Source organism: Vicia villosa, linkage group LG4, assembly GCF_029867415.1.
Source record: "Vicia villosa cultivar HV-30 ecotype Madison, WI linkage group LG4, Vvil1.0, whole genome shotgun sequence".
Lineage (NCBI taxonomy): Eukaryota > Viridiplantae > Streptophyta > Magnoliopsida > Fabales > Fabaceae > Vicia > Vicia villosa.
Window position 1 is genome coordinate 186,966,571 of NC_081183.1, and position 21,926 is coordinate 186,988,496.

A 21,926-nucleotide genomic window follows, 5' to 3' on the forward strand; every position below is an offset into this window, starting at 1 on the left:
GACAACTACTGGATCGTCTTGCACAATATTGTCTGGATGCACCATACCTAACAAATGAAAAAATTAGCAAAAGTTGGCCAAAACATTTTTTTTTTACTGCCAGGGCATATTTCAGAAGTTTATTTCCGAAATTTGTTAGGTAATATGTTTCGGAAATGAACTTCCGAACCATATCAGTTTCAGCACAAATTTCTTCAATCAATGTAGTGAAATAGGGGAATAAATGAGTGATGTTTACCTGAAATTGTAGCTTTCTATGCTCCCTTTAACGTGATCAACGGTTTGAAACTTGATTTTAGGACGAAAAATGGATGGAAATTGATTGGGTTTTGGAGAGGGTTTGGGGAAGTTTTGGAGAAAAATGATGAAATAGTGAAGGAGGGAAATTTGTATATGCAACAATATTTTCAGAAATGAACTTCCGAAAATATTCACGGTTTTTGAATTTTTTTAACTCCGGAAATGTATCTCCGAAAACACCACTCTAAATTACACTTATGTATTTTTCTCATTCACATTTACATAATTTTATATTTCTAAAATATTAATTTAAATATTCGGGTGTTAATCTTAAATTGTTTTTTTTTTTTTATCTTTTCAAAAGCGAAATCAAACATGCAATTCCAATTAATGAATTTTTATTTTTAAGAAGATGATTACCTTCTTTATTCTTTCATATTCTCTATTCATGTAATTAATAAAATTTAAAATATTATGTGATGCTTTTGTTTCGTTTCTTACTATACTTTAATTAATAAAATTTAGTGTGATTTAAAAATGTTATGTGATGCTTTTGTTCCGTTTCTTACTTTACTTGAATTTAAAGCTTTTTTAGGAAGTCTTCAATTTTTATTTATTTTTTTGTGATTTTTCATAGGAAATGTTCTAGACATTAATGATTTCATCTTTCTTATTTTTATTTTGAATTATGGATCAACCAGCTCCGGTTGGAGCTATAACAATGCATTTTACAAATTCAACAATCATATCTAATAAACATTTAAATTTTTATTTTTATTTTTAAAAGTAATCAATTAGAATGATGTGAATATAAAATAATAGCTCAAAATCCACTACTGTCATCATATCATTATATTATATTCACATAGCTCAAATTCATGACCTACCTACAATAATCATTCAGAGTATCTCTATTCCTTTTAATGGAATGCAATAATTTTATATAATGGACTAAATTTTTCTAACTTTGTTTAAAATACAGAAAAAGAGATTGAAGTTAGGTCACATGTTGAGAAAAATAAATTAAAATGAACTTTCTTTGTATTGTACAAACATGACAAAATCAATGCAAATTAAGTGATTGGATCTAAATAATTAATGAGCTTTATAAAAGAATGAATCATTTAGGGTCCGTTTGGTTCAACGGAGAGGAGGGGAGGGGAGTGAATTTAATCAAGGGGAGGGGAAGGGAGGAGAGGGAATTTAACTAAATATATGTTTGGTTCAAAGAAGGGGAAGAGAAGGGGAGGGGAGGGATTTTTAACAACAAGTATGTTTGGTTCACAAGGGGAGGGGAGAGATTTTAAAATCAATTTACCTTTTTATCCTTATAAATATTATTATTTGTGTGTAGTAAAAATAATTCTAAATAACAATAGTATTGAGTAAATTTCACCAAATAAAAACTTGTTAATTCAAAAACCATAATATAACCGTAAACAACAACAAACATTAGTTGAACTATATATCTTTAACGCAAATCAAACTATTATCTGATGTTATGATTCATCTAACCCAATAAAACAATTTCTATAATTAAAAATAAATAAAATAAGGTTAGAATATTAAAAAAAATTAAACAAATAATATTAGAGTTAAAATTTTTATTTATAACATAAATATATTATATTTGCATATATTGTATATTGTTATTATTATTAATAGTATAATAAAAAAAGCCTTATTACTATCATATATAAGAACCGATATAAGTATAAGTATGTTATTATTATAAAAAATAATAATAATATAAAAAAGAGAACTTCAACAAAATAAAAATGAAAAAAACTCATCTGAGAGGAACAATGCACAAATAACAACCGTACAATAGAAAAAAATAAACGTGAAATAATACAGAGAGAAAATCTAGTCTTTAATTTAAAAAGGACAATCTTGGAATTAAAAAAATGATTGAGGTTAAAATAGGGAAAATAATAAAATTATAATTACTAAATCTTCCCTCCCCTCCAAATCCCTCCAATTTGGAGGGGAGCAAAAAGTGAGCTTAGGAGGATTTTGCTCCCCTCCCCTCCCCTTATAAAAAATGAACCAAACACAAATTGTTATAAATAACCCCTCCCCTCCCCTCCATCTACTCCCAACCAAACGGACCCTTAGAAGAGTTCAAGTTTGAATCTTTATCATAATAATTAATTAGATTTTATGTATCTTTCAAGTAACAATAGATTAACATAATTCGTTTTTCTTAATAGGATGTATATCGTTCATTGCATGGAGAGTTCTTTTAAAACCCCTATCATATTTGTTAGAGATACTCTAAGCGAAAGCTTTATTACAGCCCTTTGCTATTGTTAATTAGTTTAACTAATAGTGTTAGTGGTTAATGTTCGTTAGGTTAGTTAGATGACAGTTAGGTGTTAACTCTAATTATAGGTTGTTATCTCTGTACTTTTGTATTCTTTTGCAAATGTGGCTTGCCATGTATATAAGCAATATTAACTTCTTGTATTTCCTTCAACACTGTAAATACATAACCAGTTTTCCATTAGCTTTATTCTTTGATTATCTGCATTTCAATGAGAATATGGTATCATTCGCTCGTACGACTTTTCGCGTTTTCCAAGTTCCTTTTCATTTTCTTCAGTCTGAATCTCTATGATCTGCATACGTTGATTGGTTCGTGCTTTGAGAATAGAATCAGTGATTAATCGATTGAGAGAGGGACACAGTTCACAGAGGAACCAGAGACATGAATAAATTAGCAAAATAACTCTAAAATCCAAAATTTGGCACCACATGCATTTTTGGAGGAGGATTGCATAGCATTTTATGTTGAATTTTTGTAATTGTTTACGAGTGTGAATAAATTGTGATATTTTTTATTGGAACTATCTGTACTGTTTTATTCACCGATAACATCAATGGAAATATTCTCACCCATTTTTGATTTGTTTGTGATACTTTGTACTCGTTAGAGTACATATAATCAGGTAGATGAGTAGCTGCTATGTGAGTTGGATATTGGAGCCTCTTTGTTTATTTGTGTTTTTCGCAGTTTAGTTTTTCGTTAATGCTCGAATCTGTAATACTAGGGTTTGAGGACGTTATCGTTGTTTTGTGTTTTTCTGGATTTGTTTTAAGTTAATTGCGTATTTTGATATTTCAGTTGTTTAATTCAAGATTTTGAAGTTTGAACTATATTTCTTAGGTTCCGCTACTATGTTTTAATTTGAGGAATTTGTTATTTTGAGTTGAGATGTGACATCCTAAACTCAAATTTGATTATCTTCGAATAATTATTTTTCAAGTATATAAGGTGTGAGAGGAAGAAAAACGTGTGGTAAAAGTAAAAATGGGAAAAGGCCCAAGCTGCAAGGAGGCCAAAATTCTAGAGACCAACAAAAATGGACTCGTTGACTCATCCAAGGGCGTTTTATGGGTCTACCAGTGCAAGTAAACAAAGATAAGGGGTTTAGGGTGAAGGTGCATGGTAACAAGGTGGGGCTCCCTGTGCATGTTAAGAATTTGTGTGAGCTGGGATGAGGGGTAATGTGTGAACTCTAATTCTGTTAGGAGTGATCATGTGATGAGGGAATTGAATGAAATTCTCCTTGAATTTGTGGAGTGTTCTTAGCCATGTGCAATTTTAATTTGCAACTTCTCTGGTAACTAACTAATGTAATGTAAAATCATTTTGAAATTCAATGAAAAATGAAAATTCCAATTCAATTTTGATTCAAACGTGTATTTCATTTTATTTTTGCCCATTTTTCTTTTGAATTGCTTTGGTGTAATGTATGTAAACATGGGCTGCTAGTATGAGGAAAATGAATTCAAGTTTCAAAATTAATTTGTAATTGGTTTATTGTTAATTTGAATGGATGATGAAACCGTGGCACGAGTTTGTTGATGAAGAAGAAAACCAAAATCACTTAACTCAAATACCATTAGTTCAAGTTCAAAATTCATTTTTGATTCAAATTGTTTTTTTGGTGGTTTATATTTTGGTTTCTTTTGAATTGATGTAAGTGTAAAATAGATATGAAAACAATGGTAGCATAATAATCACTCAAGTTTGATTTAAAATTGGTTTTGGTTTAACCTCATTTGCGAAGATGATGACATGGACATGATTGTAAAATTATGACTTTTAACTTGGTTTGTCTACTTTTCAATTCCTTTTGAATTTGAATGCTAAACCATGAAAATGATAATGTAATGTGTGAATGCATGTGAGCATGGTACCATATGTTTCAATTTCTTAATTTTTGTGTGTTTGAACTTGGATGATGAAGAAGGCATGGATGTGAGAATAATGCATGGTGAAATAAACTAGCTTTTGCATGACATGAATATTATGAAACTTTTGAACTTAATGTAAAATCAAGTTGACTCTTATTTTGAATTTTTCAAAAGAAACTTGTAATGCAAGCTACCATATTTTAATGAAATGGCATAGAAAATTAAATGGAAAATGAGATTGTGTGGATGCAATAAAGGTATGGACTAAAAATGACTTTCTCTTTTTGGTTGAATTTTTCTTAAAGATGCTAAAATAATTAGATTATGTGAAGACATATGATGTGAAATTTTGGCACTTACAAAAACAGATATCAAGACAGATGTCCTAACAACACACGATGTCAAGACAAATGTTATAACATCTGCTGAGTGACATCACAATTATCAAGTCTGAAAACTAAATGCAGAATGATAAATAACCCAGTAAATTGTTAACCCAGTTCAGTACAACATCTAATCTGGGGGCTACCAAGCCAGGAAGGAAATATACTATTAGCAGTACTAGTTCAAAGCCTAAATAATCCCAATTTACAGCTTATCTCATAATTCCTACCTAATGCTACTTCTACCTAGAAATTGACATCTAAATATGATAAATCAACATCTCACTTCCAAACACCGCAGTGATAAAAAACAGTCACACTCCACATGACCAGAGGAACCAAATAGAAAGATTACACTTTCAAATAAACAATACTTAGTCAAGAACCTTAACTAAGAACAATAATTGATCTTGCTTAAAAGCTTTGATCAAGAACAATACACAACTCTTTTACTTAAAGCTTCAAGAGAGAGAATATATCTCCACCTCATTGTATCAGAAGATATATGAGTGACACAAAGAACATAACACACGAAAACCTTAAAGGACTCTCAAAACACCAACCCTTATTTTGCACCAAGATTTCTATTTGTGAATGCTTGCAAAACTAGGTTTACCAAGTCCTTATTTATAGACTTTTGCAGTATGGACTTGGACTCTAAAATAAATCCAATCTTCTCCTTTCTGAAACAGCTGCAAGATCTTCGCAACAAAATAGGAACAAATCAAATCAAATCTTAGTTTTCTAAAAAAATCTCAAATATTCTTTTTCTAAAAACCAAAACAAATATACATTTGTCCTAAGAACTCCTTGATTGCCTGTGCCTGTAATGAGTATCTGAATCTTCCAGATTCTCATATTTTTCAATCAAATCTTCCAAAGATTAAAAACTAGTCTGAACTGTCAGGATATTCTGGTGTAGGATGTCACAACATCTAGCAAATCACATAACAACTGAACATGTTATGACAGTAGGTCAAGATGTTTTAACACCTTACTCAGCATTAGTTAAGAACCATATTTTAGCAAAATTATGCCCATCACAAAACTATGGAACTAACATGATGGATGAGGTGCCAGTTGAATTTAGAACATAAATGGAATGTATGAATGCTTCATTAATGAAGCAAAAATGTCTAAATGTCTTAGGGACAAAATTAGGGTATGACAACAGTCATGTCATTTAAAATGAATGAAAAAATAATAAAAATATCGATACAACAACACTACATCACAGATTATGTAGACTAAATCCACTAAGGTGCCAAAATAGGAGAATCTTGAAAGGGCAAGGATGAAATTTATGTTTTTTTTTCTTTTTCAAATTCACCTAATATGACAGGGGAAAATGGGTATAAAACTCTTTTAAAGTTATTTATATATACAATATAATTAATAAATTATTAATTTTATTATTATTATAATTATTATTATTGTTATTATGATTATGATTATACAACAAGTTTGATAAAATCTCATCCTATCAATGAAAATTTCTAAATTTATGTCTTTTTGGTTTTCATATCTGGATCTTTCCCTTCAACACCTAAATTCGAGCAACCTTAGGTGGTTTTATTCAACAAACTCAACAGAACAAAACGAAAAACAAAAACAAAATTGGTCGTTTGATCATTTCCCTAATTTATATATTTCTATAAAAAATTCAAACACTTTTCTTCCAAGAAAGAAAATTAAATTGTAGAAGCAAAACAAAGAGCATATAATAAATTGTAATCAATATAAATCACTCATATAGTAAATATTACATTGTCATGGGAAGAAGGGTCCATTATGACAATGTCAATAATTCATTGATAGATTCGTTTCTATATTTTTCATTCTCCTTTGTAGCATTAGCAACAAGCATTGCAATAATCATAAATTTATGTAGTGTTCGATTTCGAAGAAAAAAATCTCCAACAACACCAGAACCACAACCTCATACATTGTCTAATCCACTTGATGTTATAGAAACAATGAAGGATTCATCTACAACCCAACCACCACCAACAAATACGCAAGAAACAACATACACAAATGCAACAATATTTATATCACAAGAACAACCTCTTACCTCAGAGACAACAAAGTTAGAAAACACATTAACAGAAGGAAATAACAATGAAATGTCGATGAAAGAGTTACCTCTTCCACCATCCATGCAACAAGCCAACAACAAAGATTCACAATTTATGAAAAGGGTAACTTCTGAACGTAAGTTATCGTTTAGTTTGAGTATGAAATTGCCAAGGAGTTTGTCTTTGGCAAAGAATTGGGATAAAAAAGAGGAAAATGATATAGTAAAGAGAGAGAAGATAAAAGGGGATGAATCTGTTTGGATGAAAACAATTATATTAGGTGAGAAATGTATGCCCGATGAAGAAGAGGATGCTGTTATATATGAAGGAAAAGGGAAGAAAGTATCAGCATATCATCCTAGAAATTCTATTTCTTCTACATCTGTATCACTTTCTAGACAATGGTCTTCTATTGCTCTTGATGTACCTCAATCACATGAGGAAAAAATTAGTAAAATTTGATTTGACTCTTAACCTTTTAAACTTTTATATCAAGGAATAAAATATATTAATGTTAGAATAAATTATGTTATTATGTCCCCTTAATGAATATGATTGCTTATGATAATGTTTTTAATTCACATTAATATTATCTTCTCTTTCTCCTCCAAATAAATATGTTGATCTCTAAGAATAAGTGTATATGCAACTTCCCATAGTTCTAATCACCCAAACACAATCTAGTTTGTAGGTTAACTAAATTAATTTATGGTTTTGATAATCCAACAAGTGTACGATTATGCTATAACAAAATAATTTGTTTCCCTGGGGACTTAGTGATTGAGTATAAATTTATTTCCTACTATCATTAGCTAAATAAATGCAAATTTGTTTGGTTAATATTTTTATTGAATTAAATATTGGTATAATAAAGCCTTGAAATTAAGGCTATTCAAAATGATAGACCTTAGTTACAGAAAATTTCTTATTTCTATAGGTACTAATCATTAAAGACCCCAAATCATATTTTGTAACTTAAGACTTATTTCAAAATAAGGAAGTGTATTTTAAAATAATTGCCCTCTATTTTAATGGTTTTCATATAAAAAAAATCCATTAAGCTTATGAGTCTTGTATAATTTCAAGGGGATCAAAACTATTTTCATGTTTTAATCATCTTGTTTAATATTATATGTAGAGTATTCAAACTTAACATTTTTTTTTACCTTTGTTTGATCATCTAAGATTATGTAACTGAACACTTACAAGACTAAAATCTAGGGTTTGTAATAGAAAGGAGGAAAGAACAATAAAAATAAGCTAAGAAAATTAGAGACAAAAATAACTTGATTTCTTTGATTGATTCTAAATGTCTCTATGAGACTACAATATATACTACTCTAAATGAATATTAAACCTAAAAGGCTCAAACACTACTAAAAGCCCAATTCAATATAATTAGAGCCAAATAGTAATACTAATAATAATACTACTAAATAATACTATTATACCTCTCTATCATTGCCGCCGGGTTCACTTGAACCTTGTCCTCAAGGTTCTAAAATCAAGATGAGTAAAGAGATATTGTTCAAATTGCAGCAATGTTATTTGTCTGTCTTGAAATATGCTTGTGTGCATTTAAAGGCACCCTAATGTTGAGAGCAGAGACAATCAATAACTCAAGACACACCAAAACTGAGATTAATGATAAGACTAACATTATAACATGAGCCATTATTCCCTTCACTTCATGAGCATATTGTGTTAAAGATATTGTCAGTGTCGTTAGAGGAAAAGAATAAGTCCACCATGCCACACTAGACTTCTTCATTGACTTCTTGAATAACAAAGGCCTTGAATCCATGGACAAGAAAAGGAAGAGGTAGAGAAAGAACAACATCTTAGAAGCAGTATCAAAGCAACCAGAAACCGTGTGCAAAGCCAAACTAGCAGTACTAGGGGCAACAAAGAACAGGAAGAACACCGACCGCAACATCGTCGAAATCTTATTATTCCCCGGCAACCTCTGATACAACGTCAAAAAAAACACCAAATAATGCGCAATACCCAGAGAGAAAAAAACATATACCACTCTCTTTCCATCCCATCATCGCCGCAGCCTGTGCCGCAACAAGGTAACCAACAACAGACATCTGACTAGTCGGATTCGCAACCATCGATAAATACATTTTCCCCTTGGTAAACCACTGGCCATAAAACTTAACATCAACAATCACTATAGGAGCAACAAAAAAATAACCAAAGGAGGTACCTTTTATTTCCACAATGGTTTCATCTGGCACTTTACTCTCCTGCACAGTCAATATGGCTCCACTAGTTCGGAGGATGAATTCAATATTAATCCCTTGAACACCAATTATATCCTCTGCATCAGAAAGTGGTATTTGCATTGTTTGTATCACAGTAGTAACAAAGGAAGCACTAGCGCGATTAAATGTCGCAGGACGAAGACCAGAAATTGAAGAATCTTGTTCATATTGTGACATTGTTGAGGAAAAGAGCAATGAATCCAATTGCCTTTCACGGTCAGCAAAGAAATAATCCCTTTTTGTTGAAGGAGGAATATCAGTAACCATGTTACATTGTGAAGCACTATGGAGTGATGGTTTCTCGGCCCAAAAATCTGTCTGGCAGTCTTGGGAGATTGATGCATTGAAAATTTTCTCAAATAGGGGAATAACACTATGATCAACCAAAAACTTCCTCAGGTGCCCGACTACTGCTTCTAGACCTTTAAGAACCTTTAAGGTTTCACCCTGCAGTTCCTCAATCCTCTCGTCGGCACCAACATCCGAAGGAAGATCCTCTCTAGCTAAAACTCTAACAGAAACACTAGTACTTTCTTGTATAATTTTAATCAACGAACCCTGCCTTCCTATCAAATTGATAGCCTGTGTTGAGGCTGTTACTTTGTGTGAATTGTACTGAACTTGAATTTCATTGAACTCTATGACACACTTGGTAACCTCCAAGATGACATTTACAAGACCATTAAGCGTATTGAATCGTGGTTTTAGCGAGGTCAAATGCTCTTTCTCTGCCTTCTCAGGATAGTGATGAACAAATTGCTTTGAAAAATATGACAAAAACAGTGACGGTGTTTGAATGACCATCTGATTTGGTGGTTTTGGTGGAATTTTCAAATCGACATCATCATGAAACTTGTTGTCGTTGAAGGGACATGGAGTGTAGGTCACGGAGATGATGTGCAACACCGCTGCGGTGAAGAATCTTGCAGCGTCTCGTTTTGGCATTTCATCAAACAAATGGTGAGTTGGTTCAAGTGGCAGCAGTGAGACTGGCACCATGATTGAATCAGGTGGCTTCGGTGGCGGTAGAGCTCGTGATGATTGAATCGAAACTCTGTTCGGTGGTGAATGTAAGAATGTTAAAGGTGTATTCGGTAGAGGTAGTGATGGAGGAAAAAAAGAAATCAGAGGTGGTGTTTGTAATAGTGGTTTCCATGGAAGATCTGGCGGTTTTGAAGGAGGTAGCAACGAAGTTGTTGTTGCTGAAAGCAGCGACGGAGTTACCAAAGGTTTATTAGGTATCGATTTTAGTGGTAATAGACTAGAAATCGATAACTTGAAAACCATATCGGTATCATTATTTCCCTCTCTTATTCGTTTGAAGATGCAAGACTCAAATGACTTTAGAGTTAGATCTGGCAGAAGGGTTTCTACTGAAACATTGTTTTCACCTCTTTGTTCTTCAACAACAAAGTTAGAAGTAGTATCTGGTGGCTTTGGAGGTGGTAGCGACAAAGATGTTGTTGCTCTTTCTTCTTCACCAATAACTTGTTCTGGGAAAAGGAACTCAGATTTCACATTAACAATGGTGTCGACAAGGAGCTCTGAATTGATGTTGGATGGGGTTAAGATCGGAACAAAGGTTTGAGTTGTAATCGGATCTGAAATTAGTTGTTGCTTCAAATTTGGAAAAGGATTTTGAACCCTTTCACTAACAACTCGAGATTCAGAAGCAAAATCTTCATGAACAGAAAACTCCTTGATGAAATTCATTGGATCCCGATCTTCCATCACCTCTTCTTCCTCTTTACCGTCATCTGTAGAATGGTTTTGCTTGTGGTTAACTTCAACCGTAGGAGTTGGTTCGATAACTAGATCTAGTTTCTCTTCCTCATCCAACAGTGGTAAAATTTCACGCCATTCCGGTTTAAAGTGCCATAACAGTGCTATGGTAAAGGTATCCCAAGTATATCTACAATGAATACGAGACCACCATATCCACCATTCGAGAGCAAAACCTCTCAATGCTCCGACAGCTTTCAAAACCTTCCATGATTCGGGTGTTTCATGCTCCTTGAAAAATTTCTCCAAACACAAAATCCACCAATAGGCATCTTCTTCCCCATCAAACAACAATATCGTCATGAAGTTTAGGCGGAAGTGAGATCGAAAATGAAAGCACCAATTGATAGGAAGATTTTCCTACCAAGATCTATTGAACTAGGGTTTCTAAAATAAAAGGGAAAGAACAATAAAATTGACTAAATAAAATAAAGGAAACTAAAAGACTTTTTCATTTCTTTGATTGATTCTAAATGTCTCTATGAGACTACAATATATACTACTCTAAATGGATATTAAACCTAAAAGGCTCAAACACTACTAAAAGCCCAATTCAATTAGAGTCAAATAGTAATACTAATAATAATACTACTAAATAATACTATTATACCTCTCTATCAGTTTGATCATCTAAGATTATGTAACTGAACACTTACAAGTTTGAAATTTATATTTAAAATAGAGACTTAATACCCAAAGTAAAAGTTACCCTTCGTTACTCTAACCAACTTTAGGGCCCCGAGCCTTTCATGTTCAACAATCACTAGCTTCAACATGGTGATTTTATTTAATTTATTAAGAACAGTTAGGATAATTTATCTTAACTAGGTGAAAGTCCTTTGTCTTTAAATATAAACTTTAAAAACTATTAAAGGTGCTCTCAAAAATTTTGGTAATGAAGTCTTCGATAACTTGGATTTGAAAATTGAGGTGCTTAAGGAGGAAGTTATGACCTTGGGCTATAAGGATGATATTGACTATAGAACTAGGGTTATTGCAAAACTTTATTCTTTAATAAGGATGATATTGACTATAGAACTAGGGTTATTGCAAAACTTTATTCCTCAAACTAGGTGGCTTAAGGAAGGTTACACTAATACTGCCCATGCATACGTTAATAGTAAGAAAATGAGGAATGCTCTTTTGACTCTTTTTGTTGGATATAAGTGGGTTCAAGTTGTAGTTGAGATTCGCGAGGTAGTGAAATACTTTACAAATATTTTTAGGAACCGCTAACTGACAATTCTTTTTTTTTTTTTATGGATTGGGTTTCTTTCTATGTATTCAATATTCATAATATACTTCACATATTTCTTCTCCTTTCCTTTTTCAGTGAGATTGATCTAGAGGTTACTCAATGTGATGATAATACGAATCCATAACTAGATGGTTATAATTTCTCTTTTCTAAGATATTTGGTCGTCTTTTTAAGATTGATGTTGGATAATCTTTTTAGGATTGATTTTGACACCTAGTTAGAGGATTTTCTCCCAATCACTTTAATTAGCTACTTGTACAAGCTTGTGGCTAAAGTATTTGCTGATATATTGGCTAGTGACATGGATAAACTTATCATCCCTAACCAATTTTCATTTCTTAAAGGGAGTCTCTTGGTTGATGGGGTGGTGATGGTTACCAATATGATGGAAATGATAAGGAAAACCAAGAAAGTGTGCCTTACTTTCAAGATCAATTTAAAAAAATGTGTATGATTATGTGAATTAGAGTTTCTTGGATCATATGCAAGGTAGATTTGACTTTTGAGATAAATGGTGTGTTTAGATTCTATCTTGTGTGTTCTCTAGGAATGTTGATGTCCTTATTAATGGATGAACTACTCAAGAGATAAATATATGAAGGAGGAGTAAACATTTGGCCTTGTTAACCTCATTCCTTATTCTGACAGTAGTGGAACAACTTAACGGTTCATTTGGTAGGGTGGTGGATTTCGGTCTCTTCTTTGATTTTAAGGCGGGATCCTCTGATCTCGTGGTTTCTCATATGAAAACTTCATATGACACTCTTATATTGGATGAGGCAATTCTTGAGAACCTTTAGATAATTAAAACCACCCTTCATGTTTTTGAGCTAGCTTGTGGGTTTCACGTTAATTTTTCTAAAATTAGTTTGATTTGAGTCAATGTTCCTCCATCCGTTTTGGTTTTGGCGAAGGATTATTGCATTCCAAACAAAATTATTTCCCTTTTAAAGTATCTTGGTCTTCCAGTGGGTGCTAATCCTTGTTTAGAAGGCACTTGGAAGCCTGCTATTAGCTTTATCTCTCGATGAATTATTTCAAGGAGTCATAATTTTGTTAGTTTGGGGGAGCTTGGTTAATGAAAATTTAATTAAGTTTTAGAATAGGATTGTGAGGCTATAGAAGAGGATACTTTGGGGAGGAGTGAAAGGCGAGTCAAAAATATATTGGGTTAGGTTATGGTGTTTGTAAGCCAAAGAAGAAAAAGGCATAGGTGGGCATGATCTCTATTAATTAATTTGGCCCAACTAGACAAATGGCATTGGAGATTGATCATAGTTGCCACTAGTCTTTGGTATGATATTCTCTCGGCTAGATATGGTATGCTATTATCTCCTTGCTTCATGGGGAAAGATCATCTTGTTATAAATTAACTTCCAATTGGTGGAAATGATTATATCTTCTTGACTCTGAGCCTACTAACTCTTCAACTTGGTTTGTGGAAAACATGACTAAAATGGTGGGGAATGGACTACTCAAATATTGCTGGGATGTCCACTAGGGCGTGTAAGTTTGGAGTGCGCCTAAGAGAGGGCAGGTGAATTAGGTACTTTAAAATGCAGGTTTTATGGATATGAGTTGTTCTTATTTTTCTGGTTTGATGCAAGAGTTAGAAAGAAATGAACACTATCTCAATTCCCGTTTGGAATTAGGGGTAGGCGTAACTGTAGCGAGGATGAACGATGAACTGCCTAAACAAATATTTTTGTTCCTTTCTCCTTGTTTCTCTTTTACTTGCTATTGACTTTGGTATACAACCGGAAATTTGCTAATAATTTTAAGTGTTTAAATTGTGAAACAAAAGTGTTTTTGTGTAAAGAATTGCAATTGGAATTCACAATCAACATTTAGATAATATTGGTTTGCAATAAATTGCATACCAATTGTTTGTGAAATTGATTATGCATAATAAAATTTGCATAACAAGTGTTCGACAAATTGACTAAGTCAATTATGTCAACTATATTTCATTGGAAATAGGTGCTTGAGTGTTTAATCGTTCAAACGACATATTTCAAAAAAAATTGATTCAAGCTACTTCTCATCTTCAACATTTCTCACATTTATTAAAGGTTTAAACGCACATTCGATTCTACCAATAGCGGTTCAGAATAGACCCAAGTCGATCCCGGAGCACTTCTGCAAGCCATCTTTGAAAACAATTTAAAAACGAACAATTTTTTTAATGGGATCTATTCACCCCTCTAGATCTTAGCATATCATTTAACAATCTGAACCATTCTCGTCAGTATGGATCTTCTCAAGGAAAAATGACTTCGTCTTCAACGCACCTCATATCTAATAATACCGCACCTCATTGTGCTTTGACCTTCGTGTTCTTACCAAGAGAAATTATAATCTAACTATCTCAGAGTAACTCAAACTTCTCTTTCTCATCACCCTACTTTAGTGGGAATTTTTTCATCCATAAATGTTCTTTAGATACTTAAATTGCTGCAATATATTCAACCTTAATATTATTTAAAGTAACTTTAATTGCCAAGACACTGCTCCTATACAAAATTCATCATGTATCCATAAGTAGGTTTTATGGAATCTATATCACTTACCATAATACATATACGACAATCTAGCACATGTTCATCACTCCCAATGCATAAGCACACTCTAGAAGTACCTTTGAGATATTTGAGAATCCAGTTCACTAATTTTTGCCAGGATTAGAGATAAACTAAATAAGAACACCAACAATGAGATCAATATACAACCTTTTGCATACCATAACATGCATCAAACTACCAATTACAGATGCATAAGGAACATTTTTCCTGTCTACTTTCTCTTCTTCACTTGTAGGACATTGTTCAGAACTCAATTTGAAATGACTGATAAGTGGAGCATTCATATGTTTTTAATTGCTCATGTTAAACTTCTCTAACAACTTCTCGATATAATCATGTTAAGACAACCACATTTTATCACTCTTCTATCACGAGAAATTATCATGCCAAATATTTGTTGTGCAAGACCCAAATCTTTCATTGAAATGATTTGCTTACTCTTTCTTTAACCTTTTAATCTTCTTATTATCATGACCAACAATTAACATATCATCAACATATGACTAGAGAATAATAAATTTCCCATTAAATAACTTTTTCACAAACACACAATGATCAATAATAGTTTTACCATGACCATTCTTTTTCAAACTTTTTGTACCATTTTCACGGAGCATAAATGAGACCATACAAACTTTTATTCAATCTACAAACAAGTTCTTCTTTACCTTTGACTTAGAAGCCCTTAGGTTGCTCTATGAAATATATTTCTCCATACCATCATGAAGGAAAACAGTCTTCACATCAAAATATTCAACCTCTAGATTCAAGCTTTATGCTAATCCAAACACAACTCAAATAGAAGTCATCTTCACCACATGCGAGAAAATTTTTTCAAAGTCAATACCCTTTCTCTAATTTAAACATTTCACAACCAATATTTCTTTAGATCTTTGTTGAGATTTATCCTTTTGATTATTTATCTTGTATACTCATTTATTCTTGAGTGATCTTCTTCCCTTAAAAAAATTCACCAACTCAAATGTATGATTCTCATGCAAGGAGTTCATCTCTTCTTACACAACCTTCAACCACTTTTATTTATCGACATTTAAAATGGCATCTTGGTAGTGCTCTTGCTCTCCACTACCAGTGATTATCAAAACATACTCACATGGAGGATATCTCTGAGAAACTTGACGTTCCCTAGTAGATCTTTCAACTCATGCTCAACATTACTCAACATTTCGCTTGGAATCTTAGTCCAAATTTTTTTAGATTCGTGCCTCCTCCAAGAATCTAGATGGATCACGTAACAGGCATATCTCAGCCTTGCTATAAAAATGCTGCATGATTCAATAGTTCCACTTAATTGGAAATTATTGGTAGTTATATAATTGCTCCCTTTCAAGCGTCTTTATCTAAGAAGATATACCTCCCTTCATAGAATGTTGACAAATATGGAAAACGCACATACTTTTCCTTGTCTCATTTATTCCTTGGTTCATGCGATGGAAATCTACTTTCATGTTTGCTCTGAGTTGCGTTTGTATCAGTCAAGCTCCTACTATAGCTTGAGTATTCTAATGTGGCACGGTGTATCGTGATGACAGGGGAAAATTTTGAATTTTCTTCGGAGGCTCGCACATTATGTTGTGATCGCATAGATTCATGAGTTCTTTTGGTTTATCTTTATGATTGAGCAAGATCTTGCAATAGGAGGTCATTATCTTTGCAGCAATTGCTTCTTAGTTTCCTTGGTTACAACAATCATAAATAGTGGTTGGATTATGAGGTTTTAAGGAAGAGTCCCTAACGCTTTATAGGGGCAAATTCATTCTTCCTATTGTGATTCCATTGAGATTTGGCTTTGGATCAAATGGGGTTTAATTATGGAATTTCGCGAGAATCAGAAGTCGATTCCCATAAACAGCGTAAGTGTTCCTAGGTGGAACCATAATTGTATTCGATTGATGATGATGGACTCCAAATGTGGTGATACTGCTCTCCAATACGGTGATGCAGTGATGAACCTGCAAGGCTAACACTCCAACGCCCAAGTCAGTTACAAAATCTAAGATGAGTGAAGTAAAATGATGAGATGAGAAAATTGTACCTTAATTCTCACGTAATTCTATTATATATGATGGATAATAACGCATAGGTTTTGCGTCATTGGGTTGGATACACGAATCTTACTCGTATCGGGCCTTTGGCCGACACAAAACAATAGGTAATCCTAACTCCTTTTTTCTTTAGAGTTTTTCATAAAATCTCTTTAGACACTCAATCATACTCCTTTTTTAAATTAATAAAAATTAAGTATAAGTTTTATTGATCTATCTGATGTTGCTCCATCATATATCACAGAACATAAATAGCTTTCATGGTCCAACTTCCAATTGTAAAACCAAATCTCTTTTCTTTTTAGTCTCCTTTAACCTTTTTTTTTCTTCTTCCAAACTTTCATTTAAAACCAAACACTCACTACTTCAAATATTTATCGAATACTAACTAAATAAATTTTCAAGGTGAAGACAACTCACCACTTTAAACACATTTTCAAACTATTTCGATCAATGTAAAGAAGACACTTAACACAACATAAATGACTAATTTATAACTTGAGTTTTGAATTATATATTTTACCTTAATATTGAAAAGATAACAATTCATCCACTCCTTTAATAATACAATCTAACTGGTTTACATATTTACACACTATTATGCTCTTTTTATTACTCTAAGCTTGACACCATGCTTGAAATTAAGAACTAAACCATATTCAAGTTCTATAGGTTTTTCCATGCTAAGTGAATGACGAAATACATATTTTCTATACAAATGAATCAAAGTAAGCTTGATCTCTTGCAATGAAAATTTCTGGCCAATACATGCTCTTGGACCAATTCCAAATGGTATGAATGCATAAGGATGCCTTCTTTTCATTTCTTCACATTTGGGATCAAATCTCTCCGGTTTGAATTTCTCTGGCTCTGCAAAGTTTCTTGAGTCTTTTGCTAGAACTCCGAGTGCTAACCATACCCATGTTCCCTACTCACATATATAAAACTAAATTAGTAATAGATTATTGCTAAAAAAACTCTACAAGAAGAATTTACCAAAATATATATCTCCATAAAAACATATGTATGTTATGATCAAGGAATCGCACATTAAAGTGTGTGTACCAACTTTGGTAAATACGATTTAAAAGACACAGACGAAATATAAATTATTTGATCTTGATCAGAAAACTAAAATTGACGTCTATATAGACACGGAGAGAAAAGAATCCAAATCTAGTAAAAAAATCATTGGACTAAGATGTGTTACCTTTGGAAGAAGGTAACCTCCTATCTCTACTTCATTTGATGTTTCTCTTGCAACCAATGGAGAGACAGTGTAAATCCTCATTGCCTCTTTAATCACCTACATTAATAAACAAAAAAAATATAAAATATATTTGCTAATTAGTCCTTGCAACCTCAACAAATTTCTAAACAAAACTTAAAAATTTCTTCATCTTTCACCTTATACCTGATCAATATAAGGAAAACTTTCATTAAGATCTTTAGCATTAGGTATCCTATCATGTGTTCCAAACTCATCAATCTCTTGAAGCAATTTTCTTTCAACATTTATGTGACCAGCAACCAAATAAACAATAGATGACAAAGTAAAAGATGTCGTAGCTGATCCAGCAAGTAAATGTTCATAAGTAACCGCGCTTATGTGATCGAACGAAAACACATTCTCCGAAACACTTTTTGATTCTCTAGCATTCAATATAAGCGACAAGAAATTCTTCGAAGTTCTTCGATTCTTATCTTCCATTCTCTTCTTAACAATCTCATCAAGACGACCGGTTAAATTTCTATTAGTACATTCCATTTTCCAATCCATAGTGCCGGGTATTCTCTTAAGAATCTGCCTAAATGGCTCTTGAAGTATTGGAGCAATTAGGCCAATTATAATCGAAAACGAACCCGACAAATCCATCTTAAGTTGTGTTGTGGAGTAAATATGTTGATTGATGAAATTTGATACTTCATCATTACTAGCACTTGAATGTTCTACATTGTTAACATTGCTCATTGATTCACAAATTGATTGAGGCTTAGAGAGACCAAAGTTGACTCCAAATGCTGCATCTCCAATTATATCAGTTGCTAGTCTTAGGGAAAGATTTGAAAAGATTATGTCTTCTTTTTGTGTGTCAAGATTTTGTGTTGCAGATTCTATAACTGATTGCATTTTTGGCACTAAGTTGGCTAAGTGTGATGGTTGGTATACCGATAATATAGTATTTCTCATCGTAGACCATTGCAAATCTCTACAATTTCAAATAAATTGCGTTATTTGAATATCAAAAATTATGCGCATTTTAAAAATATACACAAAAACTTAGTACGTATTTAATATCTTAATGATTTTATCAGCGAATTAAAACATTTATGACAAATCCAACTTGATAAGAAATATGTACTAAATGACAATGATATAAAAATTATTTTTTATTTTAAATTTAGATGATCAATATTTGTGAGTTGAAATCTTGCACATCAAGCATAGTGATGTTTAGAAAAATGACAAACTTTTGGTAAACTCTTGGATTTGAGTGATTTTGAGGATCTTAATTTAATAATGTTGTGATCTAAAAAGTTGATGGCAATAAACTTAGTGGCTAGGCTACCCCACCTTCAAACTCACATGAAAAATGCAGTGTTGACTTTTGAGGGGGGAAAAGTTGTACAAACAAAGTACATTAATTTATACCTTATCTTTCAATATATCTTATATGGTATGAAAATTATTCAGATATAAAACTACTACTAATGTTTATCATGATTCATATAATACAAATCATTACATTAAAATTCATCTTAACTTATAAATCATATGCTCCAACAAAAAAATTATTATTGTTATTATTATTTTTTCCGTAGACGAAATGGTAATAACTACTAAAAACTCACATACACAACTATCCATATCAAAGTTTGAACTCTAATAATAGTGTCAAACCCAACAATATTGGTGTTTGACAGTTGAACTGAAATTTGCGGACTACTATGGTTATTGTTATTTATACTTTTTAAGTCATAAATGTGAGTATATATACCTTGTGAAGAATAAACCTTTTTGGTGAAGAGGAGAAGCAGAGATAGGAGAAGGAATGCTTCTATTTGAAAGGTTTTTGAATTTTTTGATTCCAACTTCTCTACATAGCTCTGCATCTGCTATGATTATAAGAGGTTGTCTTCCCATATGAAATCTTCATCAACATTTACCAAATATAAGAACAATATCATCAATATGAAAATCATGATCATGTATGTGTTCAAGGTTTATTTATGTATACAAGTATAAATACAAACCTGTAAATTGGGCCATATTGCTTGGAAAGGATTGAGAACACATCAGGGCCATACTTTGCTAACAATGGAAGGTGTCCTACCAGTGGAAGAGATGGTGGGCCTGGAACTTTCCTTAACCTCCAAAATGGCCCATAGAGATATCCTCCAATTAAAGCTAGTAGTGTGAATATTATTGAAACCAAATACACACTTGAAATTAGAGTACTAAACATCATTGATGTTATGAGGAAGTTTTCTGGCTTGAAATAGAAGAATGATGAGTGGGGTATATATAAGGTATGAATTTGGGGCACCATGTTAATTATAAGATCGCTAAATTAGGAGTGGAGATGAGATGGTGTTTTTTGTCTATGAATGAATGATGATAGAGATGAATTATAGGGTTCTATAGCATGAAGTGATGCATTTGGCTTTCCTTACTGGTTTTAAATAATTTTTTATACCTCATACATGACCTATTAGCTCATGAGTTTTTCTTTGAAAAATTTTGGTCTTACCTTTTATTGCTCATTAAAGGTATATTTCCTATTAACTTGTCATGTTTGTTGAACATTGATGCCATATTTTTTTAATAATATTTATATTAGATTTTTTATAAAAGAAAGAAACTTATGTGTCACCTTCATGATGATATATATTAAATTTAGAAAATTTCTTTGCCAACCTCCCTACCTTCTAGTCCACCTCTGGTGAAAACCCTATACTACCCCTGACTTCGGAAATGCATTTCCGAAAATGCAAGAAAAAGGTGTTTTCGGAGATGCATCTCCGAAAACGCCTTTTTTCTTGAAAAAATTGTCTTATTTTGGAAGTTCATTTCCGAAAACAGTATTTCGGAAGTTCATTTCCGAAATGCTGCGCGTTATGCAGATTTATCAAAACCCTCCCCCTCCCCCATTCATTTACCCTAACTCAAATCAAAAACAAGCAAAGGCGAAAATTTGTGCAAACACACTTCCAAGGCTGCATCAAGGCTCCAATCACATTGCTATACAACATTCAAAAGCCCACAAATCACTCAATTTGTAAGTTTTAAATTTGTTAGATTCATTATTCAAATGCATGTTATTTAGGGTTTCAATTGCATAAATGATATATGGACTGGTTGTTAGTAGTATTTAGGTTGTTTAGAAGCTTTTTGAATTTGTTTTATGTTTGATTTTGGGGTCTGCCATGGAAGTTGCAGAAAACTCCATCGCAGGGATGTTTCGGAAGTTCATTTCCGAAAACACCTCCATCCTAGTTTTCGGAAATGAACTTCCGAATTGTATCAGAAGTTCAAATTTTTTAGTTTTTTATTTTGTCTCGCATATTAATCGATTTCAATTGTTTACAGGAACATGTCAGACAACCAACCAGCACGCATCAAACAGGGTAGGGAGACCCAGACTGCGTCGGCTAGAGAGGGTAGGGAGTGTCCGTTTTAATTTGCAAGTACTTTATTTTTAACGCCTTTGTTTATTGTGCCTGTTTCTTTGAAGTTTGTGTGCATGCGTTCTGACTTCTTTGACGGCGTGTCGCTGGTGTCCAACGTCTTTGTTCTTTAATGACTTGTCTGTTTCCCAAGCGTTTTTGTCCCCTTTCTTCTTTTATAAAAGGAGGTCTCATGGACCTTTCTTTCTTCATTTTTACGCAGGAATGGGTGGCGCTAAGGGAAGAAAGGGTTCTTCAACCTCGTGCTCTCGCGGAATGAAGGAGGTGAAGGAGAAGAAGAAGGTTTTGACTGGTTCTGCTTCTCGTCCCCTGGGGGTCCATGGCTCGGACGTGCAGGCTCAGTCTTCAGGCGTGAGAGTCATGATCAACGTTGAT

At 32.8% G+C, this 21,926-nt stretch overlaps 1 protein-coding gene and 1 pseudogene across 1 annotated transcript; both read right to left on the minus strand.

Moving 5' to 3' along the window:
• Window positions 1-8,432: 8,432 nt before the first annotated feature.
• LOC131598531 (uncharacterized) lies at window positions 8,433-11,259 on the minus strand (annotated as a pseudogene).
• A 6,157-nt stretch (window positions 11,260-17,416) lies between these two features.
• On the minus strand, window positions 17,417-20,509 carry LOC131600554 (cytochrome P450 711A1-like). The gene is made up of 5 exons (XM_058872701.1): window positions 20,118-20,509; window positions 19,862-20,014; window positions 18,277-19,072; window positions 18,073-18,168; window positions 17,417-17,790 (listed from the first exon to the last, which is right to left on the minus strand). Exons 1-5 carry the CDS (start codon window positions 20,411-20,413, stop codon window positions 17,461-17,463), a joined length of 1,671 nt encoding a protein of 556 aa, XP_058728684.1. The 5' UTR covers window positions 20,414-20,509; the 3' UTR covers window positions 17,417-17,460.
• Window positions 20,510-21,926: the final 1,417 nt, after the last annotated feature.

What these genes read in the sequence shown, in the direction of transcription:
- LOC131600554 (XM_058872701.1), bottom strand. Translation starts at nt 20,413, where the DNA reads ATGGTGCCCCAAATTCATACCTTATATATACCCCACTCATCATTCTTC. An exon ending in GTTTTCCTTATATTGATCAG is followed by an intron (nt 18,169 to 18,276) that starts GTATAAGGTGAA and finishes TTATTAATGTAG; the next exon opens with GTGATTAAAGAGGCAATGAG. An exon ending in GAGGTTACCTTCTTCCAAAG is followed by an intron (nt 17,791 to 18,072) that starts GTAACACATCTT and finishes ATATGTGAGTAG; the next exon opens with GGAACATGGGTATGGTTAGC.